This window comes from Equus przewalskii, chromosome 29 (assembly GCF_037783145.1).
Source record: "Equus przewalskii isolate Varuska chromosome 29, EquPr2, whole genome shotgun sequence".
NCBI lineage: Eukaryota > Metazoa > Chordata > Mammalia > Perissodactyla > Equidae > Equus > Equus przewalskii.
In genome coordinates, this window is record NC_091859.1 from 25,150,912 (window position 1) to 25,176,544 (window position 25,633).

The window sequence follows — 25,633 nt, forward strand, 5'->3', positions numbered from 1 at the left end:
TACAAAGAGAGGAAGAGAAAGGTTTTACTTTGATGTTTTAAAGCATCATACATCTGAAATTATGCCAGAGAGAAGAGATTCAGCACATGCGCTTTGAAGTCAGACCCCTGAGTTCAAATCTCAACTAATTAGGTGCATCAGGATAAAGTGGCCTAACTTCTGTACACCTCACACTACTCATTTGTAAGCGGGGATAGTGATGTTACCTACCTCATAGGATTTTGTGAGAAAGAAGTGAGAACATACAAGTGTCTGACACGAGGAAGGACTCTATAATAAAGTTTTCTAACAATAATAGTAATAGTAATAGCATCAACCATCTTCTGAGTGCTGCAAAAGGCCTTCTACATGTATAGATGCATAGATCCACAAACCCCAACAACTCCAAATTCCAAAAACTCTGAAAACCAAACAGTTTTCTCTAAATCTTGGCACAAACTTCTTTGCTGGCAAAACCTGACCTGAATGGATGTGAGGATATCTATGGCCTTTATTTATTCTTCCTAGTGTGAATACTCATACATTCTACCGTAGAAAATATTGCTGTTTGATTCTGAGTTCTGTCCCCAACCATACTGGGAGAAACAGCACAGTATTCTGTTCTAAAATCCAAACAGTTCTGAATTCCAAAACACATGTGACCCCGAGAGTTCCAGATGAGGAAGTGGGGATCTGTATTGTCTCATTCAGTCTTCGGCGTAACTCTTGATACAGACACTTTCATCTCAAACTTGCTGCTGTAAAAGCAGATCCATCAGTAGTTTGCTCCACATTTCGCTGTTCGTGAGAGGTGGAATTGGAATTTTGGTCTAGGGTTGCCTGACTATGCTTTGAAGAATCAAACACATTTGTATATTCTTCTGTGTCTTATTTATGCCTACGAGATTTTTTAGCCTTTTGGATAATTTAACAATACCTGTTTTCTGAAGAGTCATAGTTTATGTTTCCAGGAAATAGAAGCATTTTCACAATCTGATAGTTATTATCTAGATGTTTTATAGATAAGGGGCTCATTTCATAATAATGGTACAGGAATAATAATTGTTATTACTATTTTGATGGCAGCAATAATTTATCGAGCACTTCTTGTGTGCCAAATATTTAGCAAAGTGCTTGCATTTTGCATCCATTGTCTTGTTTAATCCTTACATCAACCTTATGAGGTAGGTGTTATACCCCCTTCTACGAGAGAAAACAGACTTAAAGATGTTAAGTAAATAGCCAGCATGCACACAGATAATAAGTAATTGAGCCGGGATTTTAACCCAGGTAGACTAATTCCATGCACTGCATTCTTTTTTTTTTCCCTCATTTGTTTTATAATGGTTAAAATAACACATATTCATGGCAAAAATTGCAAAACAGTAAAAAGATTGTGCAATCTCCCACCCCAGAAAATAATGCAATAATTTCACTTCCCACAGTCACTAACATTCAGTTTCTTTTGTATTCTGCAGAAATTTGCCTCACACATATATACACACACACATGTATGTTTTTTTAACACTCACATAAATATACACATTATTCTATAACTTAATTTTTTCAAATAGCACCATATTGTAGAAACTTTTCCATGTGAGCACATGTAGATCTAAATCATTCCTTTTCATCTACATAGTATTTCAGTGTATGGCTGCAATATAATTTATTTAAGTAGATTCTTATTTATGAATATTTAAATTGTTTCCAACTTATGATTCTTACAAATTTTGCTGCAAATGAACGTCGTTACACAAAACATTTTTTGTTTTTTGCTTTTTGTTTTTTTTGAGGAAGATTAGCCCTGAGTTAACATCTGCTGCCAATGCTCCTCATTTTTGCCAAGGAAGACTGGTCCTGAGCTAACGTGTGTGCCCATCTTCCTCTACTTTATATGTGGGATGCCTGCCACAGCGTGACTTGACCAGTTGTGTGTAGGTCTGCACCCGGCTTCCGGACCAGTGAACCCCAGGCCACCAAAGTGGAACATACGAACTTAACTGCTGCGCCACTGGGCTGGTCCCTGCACAAAACATTTTTTACACAGATACAAGTGTACCTTTAAAATAAATTTTCTAGCAGTGGAATTGCTGGGTTAGAAGAGTATCTGAGTTTAAAATGTTGAAAGAGATTGACAAATTCCCCTCTGGGAAGGTTTGCTTTCCCAAGAGTGTGTATTGTCAAACTTTTAAAGCTTTATACATTTGAGGATGAAAACTGTGATATTTTCTATTGCAGTTCCAATTTAAATTTAATTATTGGCAAGGGTGAGCACATTTTTGTGTGTTTTTAAACACTTGTATTTGTATTTCTAAAAACTGTCCATTCATGTCCTTTATCCTTTCTTCCATGGAATGTTGAATGATTTCCATGTTGAATAGTTTTTTAACATTCTTTTTTGTTTTCCTTTTTTTTTTTTTTTTTTAGCATTCCTGTTTGTTTTCCTTTTTCACATGTTGAATTTTTTTATTGGTTTGCAAGAGCTATTCACATATTACCGATTTGAGTATTTGGTCTGTCTTCTTTGTTACAGATATTTTTCTGAGCTTTTAATTTAGTCATCTAATCCTTTACATGGGTTTTTTTTTTTTTTGCTGTAAAAAAGTTGTTAATTTTTATATAGTTAACTATTTCAGTCTTTTCTTAAAGCCCACACTCCTAATCATGTGCTGCACTGCCTCTCTAATTTATGGAATAATGATGTTAATCCCAGTTTTGTTGTCACTTTTATTCAGGTGTCCTAGCAGAACCAGCGGAAGGTCCTCTGGGACAGAATCTAGAAGTGGAACCATACTCACAATACAACAGTGTTCAGTTTCCCCAAGTTCAACCACAGATTTCCTCGTCATCCTATTATTCCAACCTGGGCTTCTACCCCCAGCAGCCTGAAGAGTGGTACTCTCCTGGAATTTATGAACTCAGGCGAGTGCCAGCTGAAACGCTCTACCAGGAAGAGACTGAGGTAACAGAGATTCCTGTAACAAAGAAGGCTCGACTGGGTGCGTCAGCAGGGAGAATAAAAGGTGATGAGCTATGTGTTGTCTGTGGAGACAGAGCATCTGGATACCATTATAATGCACTGACTTGTGAGGGGTGCAAAGGTAAGCATCTCTTGGTTGGCAATTTTCTCCTTGTCATTGTTTTGCCATATTGATTGTTGAAATTCTTCATACTGAATCTCCCATTTTCCCAGATAACTTCCATTTTCATCTCCTCTGCTTCTACCTCTTTATAACTCCTCACCTTCATTGAGATGTCATAGATCTCTAGAAGAAGGCTGTTAGAGTATTGGGCTTGGATATCAGTAATCTTTTTCCTATTCCCAACTTCACACGTAGTTAAAAGAAATGTATGATTGTGGGTTTTATTTGTTTTCTTTAAAAGAGAAACTGTTAAACTCATCTCTTTTAAAATGAAGATCAAAGAGAATAAGACTTTATTCAATAAATATTTTAAAACACATTTTCATGTATTTTGGTTAATTGAGAAAGAGAGCAGGAAAAACAGAAAGAAAAAAATCAGTAATACTATTCAACAAATATTTCACTTCACAGGAATGCAGATCTGTGAGAAATGCTGTGGGGGAATCAATGAAATTGCAATCCATGTAGAATGGATATAATATAACACGTGAAACATGAAAATGTCAGTATAAAATCCCATGTGATTATTCTCCCCTTGAGGACACAAACAATAAGTTTGTAAAATTCAGAAGCAAGGAAAAGAGTGGACTAGTTGATGTATCCATTTATTTTTGTGTTTGTTCATTCAACAAATATTTATGGGATGCCTAGCATGTGTTAGGCACTCTGTTAGCTTCTAGGAAATTGAAAGCTGATTAAGAACTGTCCCTTGAACAGAATTTGTTGGATGTTGTGCCAAATTGGGGCTCCCACATGCCAATGATTGCCATAAAAATAAACAGAGGACCGAGTCACATAAGAATGGCTCAAGGACATTCCAAAGTTTTGAAAGTTCAAATGATCAGATTGTGTAAAACTATACTAGTCACCATTTGAAAATCTGGTGTGATTTCACTAGAGTTTTTAAAAGTAAACTAATATTTATGCCCCAAATTTAAAAATTGAAACAGATCTATAAATAAAATGTAAAAGATCTCATTTACAGCCTTCAAAATATCCTTATCCTTTCTGTGGAGGGTCAAGATTGTATAGGTAAAAAGAACTTACCAATTCTTTGAAGGCATAGATTATGTCTTCTTTAGCTATATTACATATTCCTCCCCATGTCACCTAACATAGCACCTGGTATGTACTAAGTATGGAATAAATGTCTTGCGAATGACATAATGAAAATTCGTGTTCATTGCTGGTACTTAGTATATATAACTCTACTTTATAAAAAATGTGTTCAAAATTTTTTACAATACTTAATTCTTCCCCACCTCCAAATGTTGAAAGTAAATACTACACGTCAACCTCCATATTTGGTGGCATTTTTTTTTTTTTTTGAGCAGGCAGAGTTATGGAAATGGAAATGTGCTTATGTGACAGTAAAAAGTGAGTTTGAAATAAAGCAGGAAAGGACTGCTAATTGGTTAGAAAAATAAAATAGTTTCAAAATGACCAGCCTGAAAGTTGGATTAAAATAAAAATAAAAGTTCTACACGTAGGTTTGAGAAACCAACTGCTGACCTACCTACATAGGAAAAGGAGAGCTTTGTAGTAGTTCTAGTCAAAAAGTGGGTGGGTCTGTTACTCTGGAGGGCAAAATGGGGACCAAAAGATGAAGCTGACAGGATGGCATATTTGGGGCTTAATTCAAGAAGTAATTTTCTAACACTAGCAAGAAGTCTTCCAACAATGAGATTGACTTCCTGCCTCAGGTGATAATGAACTTCTCATTATTATAGGAATTCAAAAAGAGGTTACATGAACAGGCTTGAGTCCTCATACAGGAAATTTCTGCATTATATGGGAAATTGTATTAGTTGGATTCTGAGGTACTTCTTTAAATCTTCTGAATCTATAGTACCACAGTTTATAATGTTCTAATTGTTTCATGTCTGTGTGTCTTGTCTTCCTACGTAGTTTGTAAATTTCATAATTAAAAAATATCTATAGTTCATCTCACTCTTCATATTGTTATGAATTGATGAAAGAGACTGTTAGACCAGGGTTTCTGAACCACAACACTGTTGACGTTTTGGGCCAGATAACTCTACTGTGGGGGCATGTGTCATATACATTGTGGGGTGTTTAGCAGCATCCCTGGTTTCTACCCTCTAGATGCCAGTAGTAACCCTCAGTTGTGACAATCAAAAATGTCTGAAGACATTGCTAAATGTCCTCTGGGCGGCAAAATCACCCCATTGAGAACCATTCTCAATGGATAGACTATTCAGTTAAAAGTACTGTTATAATATAGAGTTTCTTACACTTGAGTTATATGTGGAGATTTCTTGAAGGGAGCCATTTTTTGGCTATGTCTAACGTTGATTCAAATTGCTTTTATCAGCTTCCTTATGCTCTTTTTTTAAAACAAAACTACAAAACCAATAAAAATAATGTGCTGTTTAGATTATGTGGTTTTGTTGCTCAAAAAGTTATGAAAGCACAAGTTCTTTTGAGTTTGGTATGCCTATACCACATATCACATGAGGCCTCAGGTCCCCTCTGCTTTTCTCTGTTCAAACATTGGTCCACCCAAACCTTGGTTCATCTAGAGCTCCTTTTGGGCATCCCTAAACTGAGTATATCCCATGCATATTGAATTTACCTTTGTCATTTTCTCACAGCTCTTGACAAATAAATCACACATTTGCTGATAACGACATCATGGGCACACAAAAAAATGAGGACAGTTAGTTTTAATGGCAGTATAAGATGATCATGGAGATGATCCAGAGAATGCTATTATTAATTTTTAAGGACATCCATAAAATAAAAATGTAAAAATAAGTTTAATATGAGTAAAGGACTTAGAAAAAAGTCTGGTACATAGTCAAAACTCAGTAATGCCTATCATTATTATTGTTACAGTCTTAGAATCTATAAACATTGAGTATAGTAGCGATGTAATTATTTTCTGCTTATCTTGATAAATGTTGATGCCCAACCCATTATCAGTTGTTTGGCAAGACTTATTCTATTTGATGTTGTCTCAAGTTACCAACAGCCTCTCCAGCTTGTCTGTGTAGACCAGTGCTACTCAAAAGCATGTGCCTGCACCAGCAGTATCAGCATCACTTGGGAAGTTGTACGAAATGCAGATTTGAGGGCCCTGCCTCAGACCTACTGAATCAGAACTTCTGGAAACGGGGCCCAAGAACTTATGATTTAACAATCCCTCCTTGCCAAAGTTTGAGAATTACTGGTGTAAATCATACATAAATGCAGCTGGGGGGACCTACCTGGCCAAGCAGCTTGGTTGTGCATTGTGATTGTGAAATTCTCAAGGGTGGGGATGCTGCTCTCCATTAGGTCATCAAAAGGAAAATTCAATACATAAAATTTAGACTAGAAAGACACAATCTCTAATCTAAGTCATGTTTCCTGCTTGGAGAGAAATAGATAAGAAAACGTGTAGTTTATTCTGAAAATCTGGTTCAAAAGAAAAATCTCATTATGAATATTTTTGAACTGACAAATTTCAATGCCAATGACATGCCAATTCTTATGCAGGCATGCTACAAACATTTTCTTGGGTCCTTACAGCAGCTGTGGAAATTAGGTATTATTGTGCCTATGTTATAGGTGAGGAGTAAGCATATCATTTCAAAAAGAAGCTGAGATGTAGAGGCCAGTGCTAGTAGCTTATGTGATGTATTTTCCACACTTCAGTAGTAAACATTAATTTTCATACTTTATCCCCATTTTATAAACAAAGAAAGTGAAGCACAAGAAGTTGATCAACTTGCTCAAGGCTTCCCCGCTAATAAGGGGTGGAGTTTCAAATCTACAGCTTATAAATCTAACTCTAGAGCCCTTATTATTAACCGTTAGACTACGACGTCTTTTACAGCTGCCCACTAAATGATCATTCTATTCTTTGAGCTATTTGTTCAAGGCTAATATTAACTAATTCAGTGACAAAAGGAAGAAAATCAAGTGCTCCATTTAGGTATTAAGGTATTGGTATTGTCCAAGCTGAGGAAATAAACTTCTAAAGTCAATAACTTGGACTGGCTCACCTCCATACAGGTGAACGCGGTAGTGAAAATGTGTCCTCCTGAGAAGAATTTCCGGGTGTGGCAGGGTGAGTAGAGTGAGACCAGTGTGCTGAGGGAGGACAACCCTATGAGACACTGACTCTAAAGGCAGGCAGGGGAAGAGAAGCCCATAAAGGACACAGAATACAAGTCAGAGATGGGGGCTATGAGAAAGTGTGGGACAGGAGAGAAGAGGACAGAAAAGTGGTCAAAAGAGAACTGATCCTTGGGAGGGTTCAGGAAGGAAAAGCTGGGAGGAAGATACATCTTCAAGAGCAGAGAAAGGCAGAGCTTTTCCACTGATTTTGATTTGAGACTTTGGGGACTTTACTCCCATGGTGCCAGCAAAAGGACAAGAACGCAAGGGAGGAGATGAGATGGAGTCAGGCAGATTCCATGTTCTACGCCAGGGGATGGCAATGTTTTTCTGTAAAGAAACAATAAATATTTTAGATTTTGCACCAGGGTGGTCTCTGTTGCAATTACACAGCTCTGCAAATGCAGCCACGTAAAGAAGGGGCATAGTTGTGGCTTTACTTAGCCTACCAAAATAGGCAGGAAAATTAAAAAACAGGCAGTGAGCCGAATTTGGCCCATGGGTCTAGGTGTAGTTTGCTGACTCCTGTTCTAGACCAATGACTCTTGAAGGTCAGGATCGTAATTAACTGGAAGCTGTGCAGTGAGAGTGCACAATACTCAGGGTATGTGTGCAAGAGATGTAACCTTATTTTGTATAATTGGATTTAATTCCATTTCAAGCCCTGGTGGAAACTTTATTTCATTCAATTCAGGATTATTCTACTCACTGCACTCCCCCCCAAATTTTTTTTCTGGGGTTTTGTTTAAATTCCAGGATTATGTAGCATCGTGGAGAAATAGGGCACTAGGGGCGGGGGTCTGGTTCTCAGTGCAGTTAACATAGTCCGGCATCTGTTGGGAGTTGTACTCTCTGATCTTCAGTAACTAGTGGGAAGGGTCTCTGAGGCTCCATCCTGGTGTCCTGAGCACATGCCTCTTTCTTGTCCAACCCCACCTGCTTCTCTGCAGCTCAGGTGGGTGGGTTCCTGATGCTGCTCCAGTATCTGCACTGGAACTCCTGGATTCCCAGAGAAACACACAGCCATTTCATCTGCTCCTAGGTCATGCTGGGTGCAGGGAACCCCAAGGGCTTCCCTAGGCTTTCCCCAGGAAAGGGTGCAAGAATCTCTCTGTTCTAGGATTCCCGAGTGACATGGACTTTCTTTAATCTTTCAATGCACCCATCCTGGGACTCAGTCTGGGGATGGAGTGTGGGAAGGAAGAGCTCAGGACCTTCTTGGGTACTTAACGTGTCTTAGGAATTTTTATTTCATCTTTGATTGTCTGCCTTTCCCAACTTCGGGAAATTTTATTAGTGTCTTCCATCTTGGAGCTTAGGCTTTAGTGTCTGAAAAGCCAGTAATTAGCATTTTGTGCTTTTTATATGTTCTCTTGAGAAAATAAATGAAAGTCATCCTAGCTTAATGAATGGGGAGGAGATGCACAGAATGGGGTAGAGTACAAACAAAAAAACCAGTGCTCTGTGCCAGGCAGGCCTAACAACTTGGCCAACTTGGTGCCCCCATCCCACACCCCTTGGATATCTGCACTTACCGCGTGCAAAATGAATTTCACTCCATAGCTTTCCATCAAAGGAAGTGTGGACTTTGGGGTTTGACAGGCAGGCACCGAATCTAGGCTCTGCACTTCCTGCCTGAGTAAGCAAGTTACTTAACATATCAGTCGGAGGTAAGTGAAATAAAATGGAAACCAAAATTTCAAGCAGAAAGGAATTAATGCAGGAGAAGGTGGAAGGGCAGAGGAACAGGTTCTATGCTAAGTCTTCAAGAGGATGCTTGGAGTCACACTGCAGAACTGGCCTGCCAGGGCAGTTGTTACTCAAGAAGATGAGGAGTCAGAAAGATAACACAAGAACTGTTAGCTCCCTGAAGATGCCACCACAGCTGCCGTCTAGGGATCAGGAAGCTGCCTTTACTACAATTACTGACTCCAGAGCCATGGCTTGCCTGCTAAATATGCACCTACAAATGATGAACACCTTGTGTCTTGCCTTTCAATACCCTTAAAGCTAGAAACTAGAAACCAAGATGCTGCAATAGCAAAACTTGCCAGCAGAAACCACAGAAGCAATAAAAGCATAGCTCTTGTCTCACTTCTACTTTCCAAATATCTTACAAGGGCATCTGTTTGTCAGAGCATAAATCATATCCACAATGTTAGCTGCAAGGGAGTCTGGGAAAGGTTGTGTTCAAAGGTTATGTTTCCTGCCTTTACAGTAGAGGATGTACACAGAGAGTAGGAGGAAGTGCAGTGGATATCCAGCTAGCCGATCCTTAGTTGATGGAATAGCTAACTTCTCTGGTCTCCAATCTGCAAAATAGGGACAATATCTATTTCACAGGGTCTTTATGAGAATTAAGTTAGATTTTTATATGAAAATATCCTGGCAGCTCTCCTGACTTAGGACTTCACTGCAGATCTTTCATGAATGTGATACTTTAAACATACCCATACATACGCACATACACACACACACACGAGGAAATTTTTAGAAAGTTAAAAACAAAGATCATGGTGAAACTTCACGATTTCATTGGTCTCTATATCTGTTTCCATTAAAAATATTTTAATTTTTCTGAATGTTTTATTATTGTAGGCATTTATGGCATCAATGAGAGAAATTTTGATGTATTTTTTTAAAGTCAAAACTGCAGAACACAAGCATAATGCGGAGTGACAATGACTGCCATTCGCTTGGTGCAAGATTAAATCGAGAGCTTTTATTCCTCCTCTGTTATCAGTGAGCATATGGAAATATGCTAAGGTCTGAATGAATTTTATTCAAACTTCAAATCTCAACTAACAAAACTGCTCTGCATCTGACTGGATATTTCAAACTGCCACATTTCCAAATAGGTCAGCGTCAGTCACATCCATCTTCATGCCAGGAGAGTCTATGTCTATCAGTGAGAAAATGATAGAATTCTTAAAAGGCATTTTATGAGCAAGTGAGTGACTATTGTCCTTTTGAACATATTTTTACATAAAATAGTGAACCAGCATTAGACTTAGATCTGAAGTTTTAGAAAAAATTCCAGAATTATTGAAACTATTCTGGTGTATAAAATAGATGTGGAGTGTTTCCAGCAGGCCCTTTGTTTACGGGTCAGCGCTGAGGTGCCCTGACTCACACACAAACCTACTGAAATCCTATTTGATTTTGAGATCTGATTTTATAAAATTAAGTAATGGTCCTAACGAACTCTATCCATCAAATTATCTTAGAGAGTGATGCAAGTGGTGGAGGTTAAAGTATTTCACTGCCTTGGTAGCCTTTAGTAATAAGTGTTATAAAAATCGTGGGAGGGGTAGGACTCTGAAGGCAGACAACCAAGATTCCAGCCCCACCTGATTCTCTTCCTAGCTGTTTCAAGTTACTTAACACCTCTGGATTTCAGACTCCTCAACTATAAAATGAAGATGATAATAAAGATGAGGAGGAGGAGAGTGAGGTGATGATCATGGCAATGATAATGGTGATGACAGATAGATAACATACATCAAGTGATTATTATGTGCAGGCTCTATCTGGGGGTTTTGTGTGTACTAACATTTAATCTTCAGGACAACCCTTTGAGGTAGATATCTACGGGGTCTTGGGAGGAATAAATAAGGTGATGTTTGTAAAGTAACTAACAGAATACTTGTCCCACTTCAGTTATGTGGTTGAGCTGATGAATAAATTAAGCATTTTTACTTTTATAGGAAAGATTTTTTTAAATACACGTTTTTATTTTGTACTTATTTTTATTCCGGTTTTATTGAGATATAACTGACATACAGCACTGTATAAGTTTAAGATGTGCAGCATGATGACTTGACAGATGTATATGTTGAGAAATAATTACTATGATAAGTTTAGTTAATATCCATCACTTCATAGAGTTACAAAAATTTTTTTTTCTTGTGATGAGAACTTTTAGGATCTTCTCTCTTAGCAACTTTCAAATTTACTGTACAGAATTGTTAACTTTGGTCATCATGTTGTATATTACATCCCCAGTACTGATTTATCTTGTAACTGGAAGTTTGTACCTTTTGTATAAAAAGGATTTTAAAAACTATTAATCTGTAGCTTGTGCCAGTTAATTTATCAATACGATACCTTGCAATGTCTTACCTCTTGATCCTGCACCTTCTATTAATAAGTTAAGGCAAAAGAAAAAAAGACTCAGAGTTGCCTTTTAGGCAAATTCCCACAAAGGCGATTCCCAAACGACTCTAGATGCGAGAGTGGTCTCATTAAGCAGGCTATGTCTCTGAGGATGCTGTTTGTGTTTGTGCAGCCTGCTTTTAGCAGTCAGGAGGGAGGACAAGATGTGTGTCGGATAGAATGTTCTGGTCCTTGTCTTCTGGGCATTTCCTTCCTGGGCATTGCCCCCTCCCTCTGGCTTATATTCATTGCTTGAGACTGCATGCAAATACTACTGCTATCCATGGTTTAGCACAGGAGTTGGCAAACTTTTTGTGTAAAGGGCCAGATAGTCAACATTTTAAGCTTTGTGAGTATTAAGATCTCTGTCTGCCATTGTAGTTCAAAAGAAGACATGCATGTAAGTGAATGAGCTTGGCTGTGTTCCAATGAAATGTTATTTATGGACACTGAAATTTGAATGTCAGATAATTTTTACATATCACAAAATATTATTCTTCATTGGATTTTTTTTTCAACCATTAAAAAGTGTAAATACCATTCTTATGTTGCAGGCCAGACAAAAGTGGGGAGGTGGCCAAATTTGCCCTGTAGGCCATATTTAGCCAACTCCTGGCTTAGCACAATGCTCCCTATCAATGCTCCCGGGCTGTTGGCATCTCCTTGTATCTGAATTTGGAGATTCTTTTCCATCTGTCTTGGGCAATGTTTATTCAAAAATTTACTTTGTTTTCTAGCTGTCTGAGGTTCACTAACACTTTTGATACACTGATGGAGTTGTATTCTAACTCTTATAGACTATGCTATTCTAATTAATTTTTTTCTATTTCATGGTATTTTTGACAGAAGGGAGTATAGAAGTTTGATGAATGCCCTTTGACTACTAAGTTGTCTGTAGATTTGTCTACCCTGGAACGATGTTAGGCAACTTCAAAAAATAATTCAGTCAGTCTTTCTTAAATTTATTTAAGAAAAAAATCAATAGAGATTGTAGTTGGTAAAAGTGTTGGAAAAGTCAGGTAGACAATTTTTGTGTATGTGACTCTCCAAGAGATCAGGGGGAAAACGCCTTAAAATCAACTAGTAGCAGGAACTAAATAGTCAACAATCATTTTCATCAACTTCATCTCAAAAGTTTGATGGTTTGCTTTTTCAACAATAGTCTGAAACAGCTCCTACCAGATGATCACGAGTCTATTGTCAAATTCTGAAATTTCAGCAAGAAGCTCAAGGAAGATGTCTGAGATCCTAAAGAATAAGAATTGTGTGGTGGAGACCAAAGATTGCTTTTTAGCATTGTCAGACTTTCTCTCTAGTTTGTGCAAATTTTCAGCTTCCTTGGAGCAAGACAGAGGTAGAAAAGACAGCTGGGGTAAGGAAGGGAGAGTAGGATGCTTTTGAAGAAGTTTTGGAGATAGAGAAGAAACTGTGGAGCACTTAACATGTGTACGGCATTTGGGGAGATTACTGTCTAAAGATAATTTTTAAGAACGTAAGCTCCTTACTGGAAGGGCAACATGATGTAGTGGTTAAGAGCATAGAGTTTGGAACTGAACCTATCAGGGCTCAAATCTGAGCTCTACCATTTACTATCTGTAGGACCTTGAGCAATTTGCTTAATCTCTATGTAACTCAGTCTCCTTGTCTGTAAGAGCGAGGTAATCATAGAATCTATCTCATAGGACTGTTATGAATATTAAATGAATCGCCATATGCAAAGTATTTAGAACAGTGCCTGATACAAAATAAGTCCTATAGAAGTGGGTGGGGTGTCCTTTGTATTGTACAATGTGCTGAGACAGACCTAAAGGCTGATTCTATTTAGGTCATATTGGATGTAAACATTACTAGTTGCTCAGCACTGTGTGTTTGTTGCTGTTTAAAAGGCATGAAGACCTTTAATTTTTAAACAATGAATATTTTATTGATTTCAAAGTAATGGATAGCCTACTGTCAGTCACTGGAGTCTGGTGTGTGCTTGTGCATGTGCATTTGTATGTGTGCATGTGTATGCCCGTGCACATGTATATGTGTATGAGTTATGAATAGGGTGCATATGTGGGTTCCATCTGTATAAAGAAGCAAGATGTGAGGCCAGCCCAGTGGTGTAGTGGTTAAGTTCAGCATGCCCTGCTTAGGCAGCTTGGGTTCTTGGCTTTGGATCTTGGGTGTGGACCTACATCACTCATCAGCCATGCTGTGGTTGTGACCCACATATAAAGTGGAGGAAGATTGGCACAGATGTTAGCTCAGGGCTGGTCTTCCTCAAGGAAAAAAAGAGGAAGATCGGCAACAGATGTTAGCTCAGGGCAAACCTTCCTCAGCCAAAAAAAAAAGAAGAAGAACAAGAAAAGAAAAAAAGACATAGGATATGTGATATTCTGCATATTTGAGGGATCCATTTTACCCTCCTGTAGCTTTTTTCTGCCACCCCAGACACCCACCTAGTTCTACACATTCCTCAGATGGCAATACCAGCCCAGTCTACTCATCTTTTATTAACAGGGAGCCTCTATTCTTCAGTGAATTTCCTTTCCATTCATTTTCAAATGACTTTTCTGATATGGGCATTGTTGAATATGAACAAGACAGAGGCAGAGGTATGTGTATGGATATATTTGCATAAGTATAAATACAGTATATGTACCCATATTTAAGTGATAAAATGATAATATTGTGTTACCATCTCAGAATGAAAGCTAATTAATTCAGCTATTGAGATGATAATGATTTCTTTCTCAGTTAATACCAGAGTAAAATATCCTTCAGAACTGTCCTAGCACTGTTCCTTTGACTCATCTTAGAACAAGAAGTTTTATTTTTGTTAACTATTGAGCTATCAGTGTCTACAATGGTTTTAAGGGAATCATTCCTGGGAGGGGCTGAAGATAAGTGGGGAGATTGACTGAGGTAGGCTAAAGTGGTCATTGAGCTCAATGATTTGGTACCAGGAAAAAAATTCTTTTTCCCCTATAGTCTCTTTTTAAATGCATGCTTTGGTATTTGCACTCCCAATATCAACATTGATCTGAAGCACAAAGTCTTTTTTTAGACTTTGCGTGGTTGGATTTGACATTTAGGAAAATGGTAAGATCTTTCCTACTGAAAGTTACACCAGCTGACAAATTTACGAGCAAGTCTCTGACATTTTTAACCTTGAAGTCTCTAACTTTTCCTACAGCTTCCACTTTCATATTTAGTTAGTTACAAAGTCTTGAACGTTCCTCCGTTTCCTCCTCCCTGTTCTCACCACCTTGCATCTAATTCACGCACTGATTACCTCTTAGCTGGTAACAGTCTCCTGCCCCTAGTCTCTATCGTCCCTGTTTCACCTTTCTTCACCTTGAACCAAGGATTCTTCCTGACATGCAAGTTAGGTCATACCCTCCCCTGCCAAAACCCTTTGATGGCTTCTCTCTTTCTACACAGTAAAGACTCAGCTCCTTTGCTTGGTGTTTAAAGGCATTTAACCGTATTCTGTCCCACTGCATGCCCTCACCATCTCCCACTAATTCTCTCCACGCTCTAACCTCCCATCAAGATGAATTATCCACTCGTCCTTGGAATTTCCATAACTCCCAGCCTTTGCTCAGTTCCCAGAATGTCCTTCCTCCTTCACAGTCTATGTTTCAAAATACTACCTGTTCTTCAAGGTCCAGCTTAAATGCTACTTCCTTCATGAATTCTTCTCTTATTTCCCTTACTCAGAATTAATCATGGCCATTCCCAGACTTTTTAACACCTTTCCTTCAACACACTTGACTTCTAGCTGTTGGGAAATTGTCATATTTTACTTACTTTACTAGGACAATTTTTTATTGCCTTCTGCTAGAAAAATTGTCATAACCAATGTGTAAATCTCCATGTCTATGATGGAAGTGCTGCCCCCTCTTAAATTTGGCACAACCTTCACAAGCATAAAGTGTGGTCCTGAAATGATCACTTTTTCATCCACATTCCAAAAATTTATTACTTAATTAGCTGTCCTATCACTCTCTTTGTGTTATGCTGGGAATTTACTTCTTTGTCTTCTGACTAAGCTGGAAGCTCTGAGGACTAGAAATGTCTTATTCATCTCGGTATTTCCCAGGTCAGAGAATGCAGCTTTCAGATAGTAGGCACCTAATAATAAGTTATTCTACTCTCTTGTGACCCAAGGGAGGCAATTATAGTTATAATATAGTGGTTAAGAGAATGGGCTTTGATGCATGACCACCTGTCTTTGAATCCTCCTAGTACACTTATTAACCATATGATCATGGCCGAGTTGCTTAGCCACTCAGTGTCTTTTTTTCTTCATCTATAATATGAGGACATAGAATATTATCTTCATCATAAAATCTATATGAAGATTGAATAATTAAATGCAGGTAAAGTGGTTAGAACAATAGCTAGTGAGCGCTTAGTAAATGTTAGATATTATTCCAACAGGCTGTTCAAATGGAAAAACACTTGCTGTCTCAATTTCGGCAGAAGCATGAAGACACTACATTCCAAAGTGAGCACATCTTGCAGTGGGCGGTGAAGAACTAATTAAATATTTCACTTGCTTTGAGGGTATGAAGTGGGCAGGAGTTGGAAGTTATAGAGCAGTCTTTAAAGATTTTGGAGCATGTGACTAGTGTGTTATGAATCTCACATCCTCATTGCAAAGGGGTAATTGTGTGGTGTGGGTGTCTGCCGCTGGGGGCCACCACTGAAAAGTATAGTACTGTTGTAAGAATTAGGAAAAGGTGTCCCTCTTTCCCAAGGTAAAATCTATATGCTAAGGCGGCTCTGTTGCTTGAGGCCCAATGAAGGGGCCTTAACAGCATTACTTGAGGAGACTGGTATGTACCCCCTGAAGCATAGGGAGATGAGAGACTTACATCTGACTTTTACCTGAGAAGTTGAAAGGGCAAGAGGAAGGGTGGCTGACTGCTTATGGATAAGTGGGAGAGGGTTCTTTGCCGCAAAGAATTTGCTGGACCAGAGAAAGCTGGCATGGGGTTATCTTAAGTCCATGCCAAAAGGGCCACATGGAGGGACCTTGGAGTCAAGAGGATGGAAGTGAATTTCCAAATTTCTAGATTTCTGAAGAAGATGATAGAAGCCATGGGCTAGAACAGAGATGTATTTGCCCTTATCAAGGAATTTCAGAGGAAAGTATCCCAAAGATAGGAGGAGTTCTCTAAAGAACCAACCCAAAGGAGAGTCAATTTCAGAAACTTGCTGGGTTTCTAGCCAGCTTCTAACAATACAGGCAAGTAAGTGCTTTGCTGTCACTTTTTCCCACCATCCTCTCCTTATTTCCCACTCCACAGTGACTCTGGAAGTGTCAGGAACTGTGGTTAGCCAGATGGAGGGGAAAGAGTAGAGGTGGAAAGTGGAGAAACGGAGAAGCAGAAAGGAACACAGTCCCATCCCTCCCCGACTCTAGATAGCTTAACTGTAGCAGGCACAGGGGAGATGTTTGCTTTTAAATCACAGTTGACATTTTTGTTATTACACCGAGCTGGGCCCATTAAGTACTGAATTGAAACCTTGAATGTGACCTCTCCCTGTCTGCCTGGTAAACAACTCATTTTCCAAGATTTAGCTCAACACCCACTTCTGTGTCTGACCTCTTTATCCAGAACTGACCATTCTCCCTTACTCTTCAGCCCCAGCACAGCCTAGGAACACTTGATTTCACTTGTTTGGTTGTTTGGATGGCTTTGCCTTCAACCAGCCTCTAAACTCTAAGAGAGAAGAGATGACTTATTTGCCTTTGTGTCACCAACACATAGAGCTCACTGGCACATAATTGCCTCCCAATAAAGATATAAGGAAAGTAATATATCTAAGCAACAAACTAAGATTTTTCCTAAGAGAGGCTATAATTCAAACATCTTTATTTTTGAGAGATAAATTAAAAACAGCAGCTTTTCTGGAAGATGTAGTGCAACTGACATACTTTGTCACCAGTATGCTCAAGGATTGCCTGGTGCTCTCCAGGGGTTCACGAGAAAATGCTCTGGCATCTCTCAATCTTTATGTGTTTTTCTGAGTAGAAGTTGTTAGGAGGCTTCTTACTCCTTTCTGTATTTCTTCCACAGGTTTCTTCAGGAGAAGCATTACCAAAAACGCCGTGTACAAGTGTAAAAACGGGGGCAACTGTGTGATGGACATGTACATGCGAAGGAAGTGCCAAGAGTGTCGACTAAGGAAATGCAAAGAGATGGGAATGTTGGCTGAATGTATGTATACAGGTATTCACATCAAGAAATTAAATTCCACTAAAAATCTCTTAAGGAGGCAGATGTCAGGTAACTCATATGATTAGAATGGTATTTCACATTTTAAAGAAGGGATTTACTAAGCCATCTAAGTTCTTGAAAAGGGTAATGAGACACTGAAATTGTCCAAACTGTCAGCTAAAGAGCATTTTATTCACCTGAAAGAAATGGCTGTGTTTTGTTGTTCATTGTTGCAATGAATAATATGTAGAGTGAAGTGGCATTAACATACAGTTAGATAATATGTTTTAATAATCTACAAAGAATGACAGTCTAAAAGTTTCCTCCAAATTTGATTTAATAGCCTTCTTATTTATTGTTTAATTAACATAAAAATTCACAGTTGTGGGAAAAATTAAGAATGCTTTATAAGGTATAACTGCCTCTGAATTATATAAATAGAGTTTTAAACCAAGTTATTTTATTAAGAATCTTTCTCTTAGTGCAACTTTGAACCAATTTGTGTAGGTTTACACCGGAAATTAACTACTCCGAGTTTTAATATAATTTGGTCCTTTGATCTGATAAAGAGACACTGTATTAACTGCTGGCTTTGTGAGGAATGGCAATCTCCGTCAAACTTTGGAATGCATGCTAGTATATAACACAATTAATTTTTCATTCTACAGACCACTCAGATTATGAGATATGAGCTGTTCCTCCTCAAAACACAAATAGACAAACAAATGTCACCAAGGAGATGATACATTTAGGGAGGGAATGCCACATGAAATAAAAGCCTTTGGAAAGCGACTCCAGTTCTATTGTTCCCAAACTGCAGAAGCAACTGGGATGGACCCAAAGAAATAACGCGTGCAGGAGAGGGAAAAATAGGTCAGTGTAAATAATCCAGTTCTGGGTGGATGAAAGTTTATAGTGGCTGATCACAATCTCCTCTCAGCATATGTGAAACAAGAGACTACAGTAGAGGCGGCTGCTGGAATCCAATCTTGCAATGGAAACATTTACTTTGATCCTGGGTGGTTCATGTTGCGCATTACTTAAATATGAAATTGTTCCAACTGAGGACGTTTGTCATGACTCCATCTACAAGAGTCTATAATATTATTTATGAACACAGACTCATCCAGTAACAGATGCAGAGCTTTCATAGGATCTTATAAAATAAATTCCCTGGACAAAGAAATTGCTGGAACTTAGTTTCATTAACATTGAGAGAATAAGGAAGTTAAATGGAAATATGGAAGATTGTTCTACATTATTTGTATAGCTCTGTGTAAGTGTAAATTAGTGATGATATTGTAAGATGATTCAAAAGAAAATTTCAAAGTCCCCTTGAATTATTTTCATCTTTAACTATGTTCTCAATAATTTATACACTTCTGAAAATTAACAGGATTTTAGAATTTTCCCTAAACGATGTTGACATTTGTTTTACTCGACACGTTTACTTATGTGTTTAACGTGAATTGAATATACTTCTTATGGTACAGTTATGTAAACATGGATGAAAAATAATAATAATATTATGTTTTGAAACATTAGCTTTCACAGTCCCCTAGACCAGGAATAGAGACAGTGTCACTTACCTTTTTATTGACTGAATACCTTGCATTTGCACAATGGTTTGGTATTACAAATCCTTTGAATAAAGCTCATTTAAAAAAATGGCCTGATTATATTTAATCTACACAAAACTCTGTAAGATTGATATTCCCATTTTACAAATGAAGAAATTGAGACTCACGGAGGATAAATTTCTTGTTCAAGACCAAGTCTTGAAATGTCTGGAGCGCTAGAATTATCTCTGTGCCTAGGAGCTAACTGCATAGGAGATATTCTGACCTGACTACACAGCATCTGCCTTGTGACCACATACCCAACAGTACTTTCTGTGGTTGGTGAAGTCTCTGTGTTTATTTTTTCAGGCTTGTTAACTGAAATTCAGTGTAAATCTAAACGACTGAGAAAAAACGTGAAGCAGCATGCAGATCAGACCATTAATGAAGACAGCGAAGCACGTGACTTGCGACAAGTGACTTCGACAACTAAGTCATGCAGGGTAATAACATGCAGCAGTGTCCGCCAAAGTCAGCACCAGCTGAGCTTCGGGGCTTTTAGTGATCTGGCTGGGGGGCTTTCAAATTAGAGCCATCGCCATAAGCATAATTGTGCATTAAATGCTTCGGTGTAAAAATTCACATAATAGCAGTATACAAAGTAAAAAGTGAAAGATCTCCTCCCTGGCTCCATTCCACTCCTACAACCCAGAGGTTGCTATAGAAATACTTCAATGTATAAAACAGATTTTTCAAACTGAGTTTTGAGGGCCGTTTTTTCCCTATCTTTGAGAAGGGAGGCTCAAACTGGGAAGGATGTGGATTCAATTAAAGCTTGTGGATTAGTCCTTATCAATGGGTTAACAGGGTGAATACACATCTGTGGATCAACAGAGAAAAGCCCTTCCCACTGAGGTCACAAATTACTCAAGAGTTCCTTTGAGCAACACAGGACAAAATAGAGAAACAGTATCTTGTATGCTTAGCTAAACACATTGTGATAATGCACAAGACATGTGGAGGAATTTTAATTTGCCATTAGTTGAAAAACCAATAATCCATGATTGTTCAAGTCACAGCCTTATCAATATTATGCTACTGACAAAGAAAACTTCATCCACGTTTGGTTTTTCAAATAATTTTATGTGAGTATTAATTTGTCATATGGCTTCCTCAATAACAACTTGGTATAAGAAAGCAAAGAGTTGACACAACTATTCACACTCTTTCAAAGATGCTAGTAAGGGGAAAAGAGATGTTTGAGGTCTGAATTATCCAGATTGGTGACTCTCTACTTCAGGGGTCAGCAAATTCTTTTCCGTGAAGGGAAAAGAATTTCTTTATTTTAGGCTTTGGCCACATGGTCTCCATCACAATTACTCAACTCTGCCATTTTAGTGTGATAATACATAAACCAACAAGTATAATTGTGTTTCAATTGATTTACAAAACAAGGTGGATTTTGTCCATGGGCTACAGTTTTTCAACCACTGCTCTACATGAATATCCTTCAATGGATTCTCCACTTCATATGTGGGAACCTTTCCTTAGTTATAATTAAGCCTTGAACTTTTACTGAACTTCTCTATGAATGTGCTCAATAGGACTCATATCCAGACTATTATTAATTCCCAATAAATACATGAAAGGAATATTTTGTTATCCCTATTTTATAGATAGGAAAATGAGCACCTTGGGACAAATTTAGTGAAATGTGATATGGCTTGCCCAAAGACCCAGAGAAAGCAATTACACATTGCAATAGAGCACATAGTTCCTTCCATATTTAGGGCTTTTTTCAACAGTTTCTGCTAGTGGTTTACTCCAGATGAATGTACATATAGGAAAAATGCTTTATAACCACCCTCCTTCACACCTTTTATTTTTTTGCCAGTGTAGGAGAAAACTGAACTCACCCCAGATCAACAGAATCTTCTACATTATATTATGGACTCATATAGCAAACAGAGAATGCCTCAGGAAATAACAAATAAAATCGTACGTACAACATCTGAAAATACATGGGTTTAAAGTTAATATTTTCTGGAGCTTTTACTACTTTGGAGGTGGGATTTATCTATGAATATGTTAGTTTGAAATGATTAGAGCTGAAATTTAAGCTATACATTTAAATTTTTAGGAGCATTATTAAACAATTAAGAAGTGACAAGTCTCACATCTATCTTAGTAATGGTAATTTCTCTCCAGGGATCTGAGAAATATGAGCTACATTTTAAATTTTATTATCTAAATCTGGTTCCCTAGTCTAATGATTTTGTATTGAATTATCCTTTTATCTACTTATTAATCATTTGCTTTTTTTTCTTAAAATTTAGTTAAAAGAAGAATTCAGTGCAGAAGAAAATTTTCTCATTTTAACTGAAATGGCTACCAATCATGTACAGATTCTTGTAGAATTCACAAAAAAATTGCCAGGTATTTTTCCATGTAGTTACTTCTCTGCTACACTATGCAACATTCTTGTGACATTGAGAGAGGCAGGTTTGTTCATTGTAAAATGGGAATCATCTCACATCTAATTTAAATTAATATGTCTAACTATTATAAACATGAAATGTTAGATATTCAAGTTATTTATAATAATTCTTCCGAATTGATATACTAAGAAATTGAGGCTTTGCAAAGTTGTTATTCATCCATTTATTAATTTAATAAGCATTTGTTGATACTCACTCTACACTAACTACTTAGCTATTACGTTCAAGGAGAGTGATTAAAGGATACAATGAAAAAATATATATACAAAGTGTTGTTTGAACAGAGAGGAAGTAGTTGCTAATTGTATCTGAGAAAGATAGGGAGGTTTCAAAGAGAATCACATTTGAGTTGAGTCTAGAAGAAAAGTGAGTTTTCCAGGTGGTATGGAAGAGAAGGGACATTGCAAGTTGAGAGATCTGCTTGTGAAAATATAATGAAGCATGAACAAGAATAGGATTATTAGAGAAGAGAGAGAAAATTCAGTGTTGCTGTAGCAAAATGTCTGTGGCTTTTTAGTTAGACATATGCTAATTTGGTACCAGATTGATTAGGGCCTAACTAAGGAATTCAATCTTTGTCCCCTGGATAGTAAAGACTTTTTGGTGGCTTCTTCTTGTTTTGAGAAGGAAGTGATGAAATTTGTGTTATAGATATGCCTTTATCAGGTTTTTATAAAATGGATTTGAACAGGCAGGGACTGGAGGCAAGGATGATCAGTTACTTTGATACTGCACCAGTCCAGGCAAGAGGGCTTGAATTAAAGCAAGAGCAGTGGGAGAGGGAAGAAGAAACAAAATAAAGAGAGATTCAAAAATTCATGGGACTTGATGAACAAGCATTCATCAAATGTGGGATGAGGAAAGGGATTTATCTACAGTGATTCAGATGGTGCCAGTACAGAAACTGGAATGCAAGATTCTTAGCTTCCAGCCCCCAGTTCTTTCAGACACATTATCAATGTGATCTAAGCCAATAGGTTTAAGTTGTTTCAGTTCTTTAAAAATATACTAGTATATTAGAATTCCATGGTCTAGAAGAGTTTAATAAATACCTTGTATAGCAGCATAATACTGTAATATTAAATTACAGAAGGTAACTTCTGACATAGGATTTTAATTAGACATGTTAATTTGCCGTCTTTTGCCAGCATTATACTATTATTTTATTAAATGTGTCATGAATAGACATAAGCCTACATAAAACTCATAAAATGTGGGGAGAAATTTCTTATTGTCATTGAAACATTAGTATTCTCTCATTTCTCTATTAACAATGAAAGAGGAACTTAATTTGTTATATGCTAATTAAGCTGAAGGCAATCTTGATCAAAAACAAGATTACAAAAGAGTAAAAGCTGTGGGGGGAAGAATTGGGAAAGAGAGAATATGATGTTCTTGGTTGTTTGTATGAAAAGGTTTTTCAGTTCAAACGGTCAGTTGGTATTGAACCAAGAAATAATTGAAGACAAAAAAGAATAATAAGGTAGCTATCTGAAAGCAAAGGCAATATTGCACACATTTCCCCATTCCCATTGCCTAACCCAGTTCCCAAGAGAAAGAGTACAGTTAATGTCTGTTTAATGAGTAAAGCAGAAGGAAAAAATTAAAAATACAGAAGGAAATAAAAGGCAAAAAACCCTTGAGAAAGAAAAAAATTATTTTAGCAATAATTATAGAAATGATAACATTATTACAGATTGTAATAATAATGATATAATACCAATAATAAAAGGGTGTTTTGTGAAAGACCGAGTTGAGTAATTCCATCCTGCAGTTCATGGAATATAACCTGTGCCAGGCACTGTCCAGGGTGCTGGAGACCCCGCATGACTCCTGCCCTCAAAGGAGAGCTTAGATTTTCTAAGATAGTGTTTCTTAACCCTTAGCATTACTCTCTTCTCTAAACTCCCATTGCTGTGTAATACTTTTCTAAGCCATTTAGACCCTGAAGGCATTAGTTTATCTCTAGTTGTGTTGTGTGTGAGTGTACACATGTGCAGGCGAGCTTGTGTTTGTTTCCCATTCATTCCTTCAGCCATTCAATCATTCGACAAATAGTTCTTGGATACCAATTCCCTGCCAGGCACTGGGGATACAAAAGTGAACAAAACTGGCAAAGTCTCTGCCCCCAAGAAGTTTCCACTCTAGTAGAATTTTCAGACAATTAACAAATAAGCAAATAAATTTATAATATTATATCAGGTAGTGGTAAGTTCTATGAATAAAAATAAAGCAGGTAGGAACTAGTGAGTGCTGGGGAGTACTATTTTAGGTAGAGTCACCTTGAAGCAGACACCTGCATACAGTGAGGAAGTGAGGCATGGGGATATCTGAGGAAGATAATTCATCCCTGAGGCAAAAGTAGGATTTTGTGTTCACAGCAGAGCCAGGGGTCAGTGTGGCTGGAGCACAATGAGTGAGGGGAAGGAGGAGGAAATGAGATCAAAGAGGCTTCTGGAGACTGTAGCATATACACTTGTATAAGGACTTTGGATTTTCCAGGTAGTGTTTTATTCTTTCCCATATTTCTCTGATTTTCCCCACCTTGCATGGTGCAGTGCTGAGTTCAGAGCAGATACTTCAACATGACTTTGATTGGTTTTCTTGGGAAATGCTACCCATTCTCCAGATTGACTAAAGATTCATGAGATGGTCAAATATTCCGTTAATTTTCTGGATACATGTAAAGATTTTTCTGGATGTGGATGTTTCCATGATGCAGAATTGACCATGTGACATGAGATGTGACTAAATTAGTGGCTCAAAGAGAATCTGCTTGCCTTTAATTTCTGAAAGTTGCTTCATCTGAATCAGCCTGTCTCTTCCATAATACACGTATTTGGTTTGGACTTGACATCCTCTTTTGTCCAACTTTTTCAACAAATCCTACTCAGCGAAGATAAAAGTCAGCTTTTATCTGGAGGAGTACGAGAGATACTTATTGACTCGACTACCCAATCTTAAAACAATTACAAATCACTTTATGGAAATTTTTTATCAATGGGGATGATATTAATGATGAAATACTGTTATACAGCATTCACTACCCTTTGATACTGATTTGATTATCATCTTCATCCAGGATTTCAGACATTGGACCATGAAGATCAGATTGCTTTGCTGAAAGGGTCTGCAGTTGAAGCTATGTTCCTCCGTTCTGCTGAGATTTTCAATAAGAAACTTCCAGCTGGACATGCTGATGTATTAGAAGAAAGAATTCGAAAGAGTGGTAAGTGATTTGGTTAGTGGCGAAAAGAATTTGTTTCCGCAAGTAAGAATTTGTATACCTCATAAAGGCAGGCCTCTTGTCTATCTTTTTCAAAGTTATATACCCATTGTGACTAGCATGGAGAATGCCTCTAAAGAGATATGTGTTAAATAGATGGAACTTTTAGAGGCTTAGTTCAAAAATCCTTGTTGTAATAGCAAAATACCGAAAATGCTCTTTTCACTGCACTAAGGTGAAGGCCACAGGAAGAATTTTTAAAAGACTGGAAAATTAGTCTGATTAAAAAACAAAGTGTAAAGGAGCTGGGATTGTTCGGCCCAGAGGAAGATTCATTTATTCAAAACTCCCAGGTACAAATGACTATGTATCAAACTATTATCTATCTCTATTGAAAGTAAAATAAAAAGAAATAATAATAGAAACATTTATACATCATTTACTTGGTTACAGACACTGTTCAGAATACATATATGATTTCATCAAATCCTTGCAAAAATCCTAGGAAGTAAATACTACTATTACTCCCAATTTAAAGATTTGGAAACTGAGATAGAGAGGAGTTAAATAACTTTCCCAGAGACAGACAGAAAGTCTGACTTCAGAAGCCATGTCTCTTAACCACTATGCTACACTGCCTCTCAAGAGACAAAATGAAATAACAGTATGAGTGACTCAGTTTAACTTATTACCGAGTAATACTGTGTCAGGGAGAGTCAAAAGATGT

At 37.5% G+C, this 25,633-nt stretch overlaps 1 protein-coding gene across 6 annotated transcripts in view; it reads left to right on the forward strand.

Moving 5' to 3' along the window:
* Positions 1-25,633, forward strand: part of NR1H4 (nuclear receptor subfamily 1 group H member 4) — a 72,614-nt gene that overhangs the window by 29,570 nt on the left and 17,411 nt on the right. For 4 of the 6 annotated variants that reach the window (XM_070600652.1, XM_008516368.2, XM_070600651.1 and 1 more), the window contains 6 exons: positions 2,718-3,083; positions 17,483-17,635; positions 19,552-19,685; positions 21,082-21,180; positions 21,519-21,618; positions 24,763-24,909. In XM_070600652.1, coding sequence (XP_070456753.1) covers positions 2,718-3,083; positions 17,483-17,635; positions 19,552-19,685; positions 21,082-21,180; positions 21,519-21,618; positions 24,763-24,909 — 999 coding nt within the window. The remainder of the gene's footprint in view (positions 1-2,717; positions 3,084-17,482; positions 17,636-19,551; positions 19,686-21,081; positions 21,181-21,518; positions 21,619-24,762; positions 24,910-25,633) is intronic. The other 2 variants (XM_008516369.2, XM_008516367.2) reach the window with 1 other exon arrangement.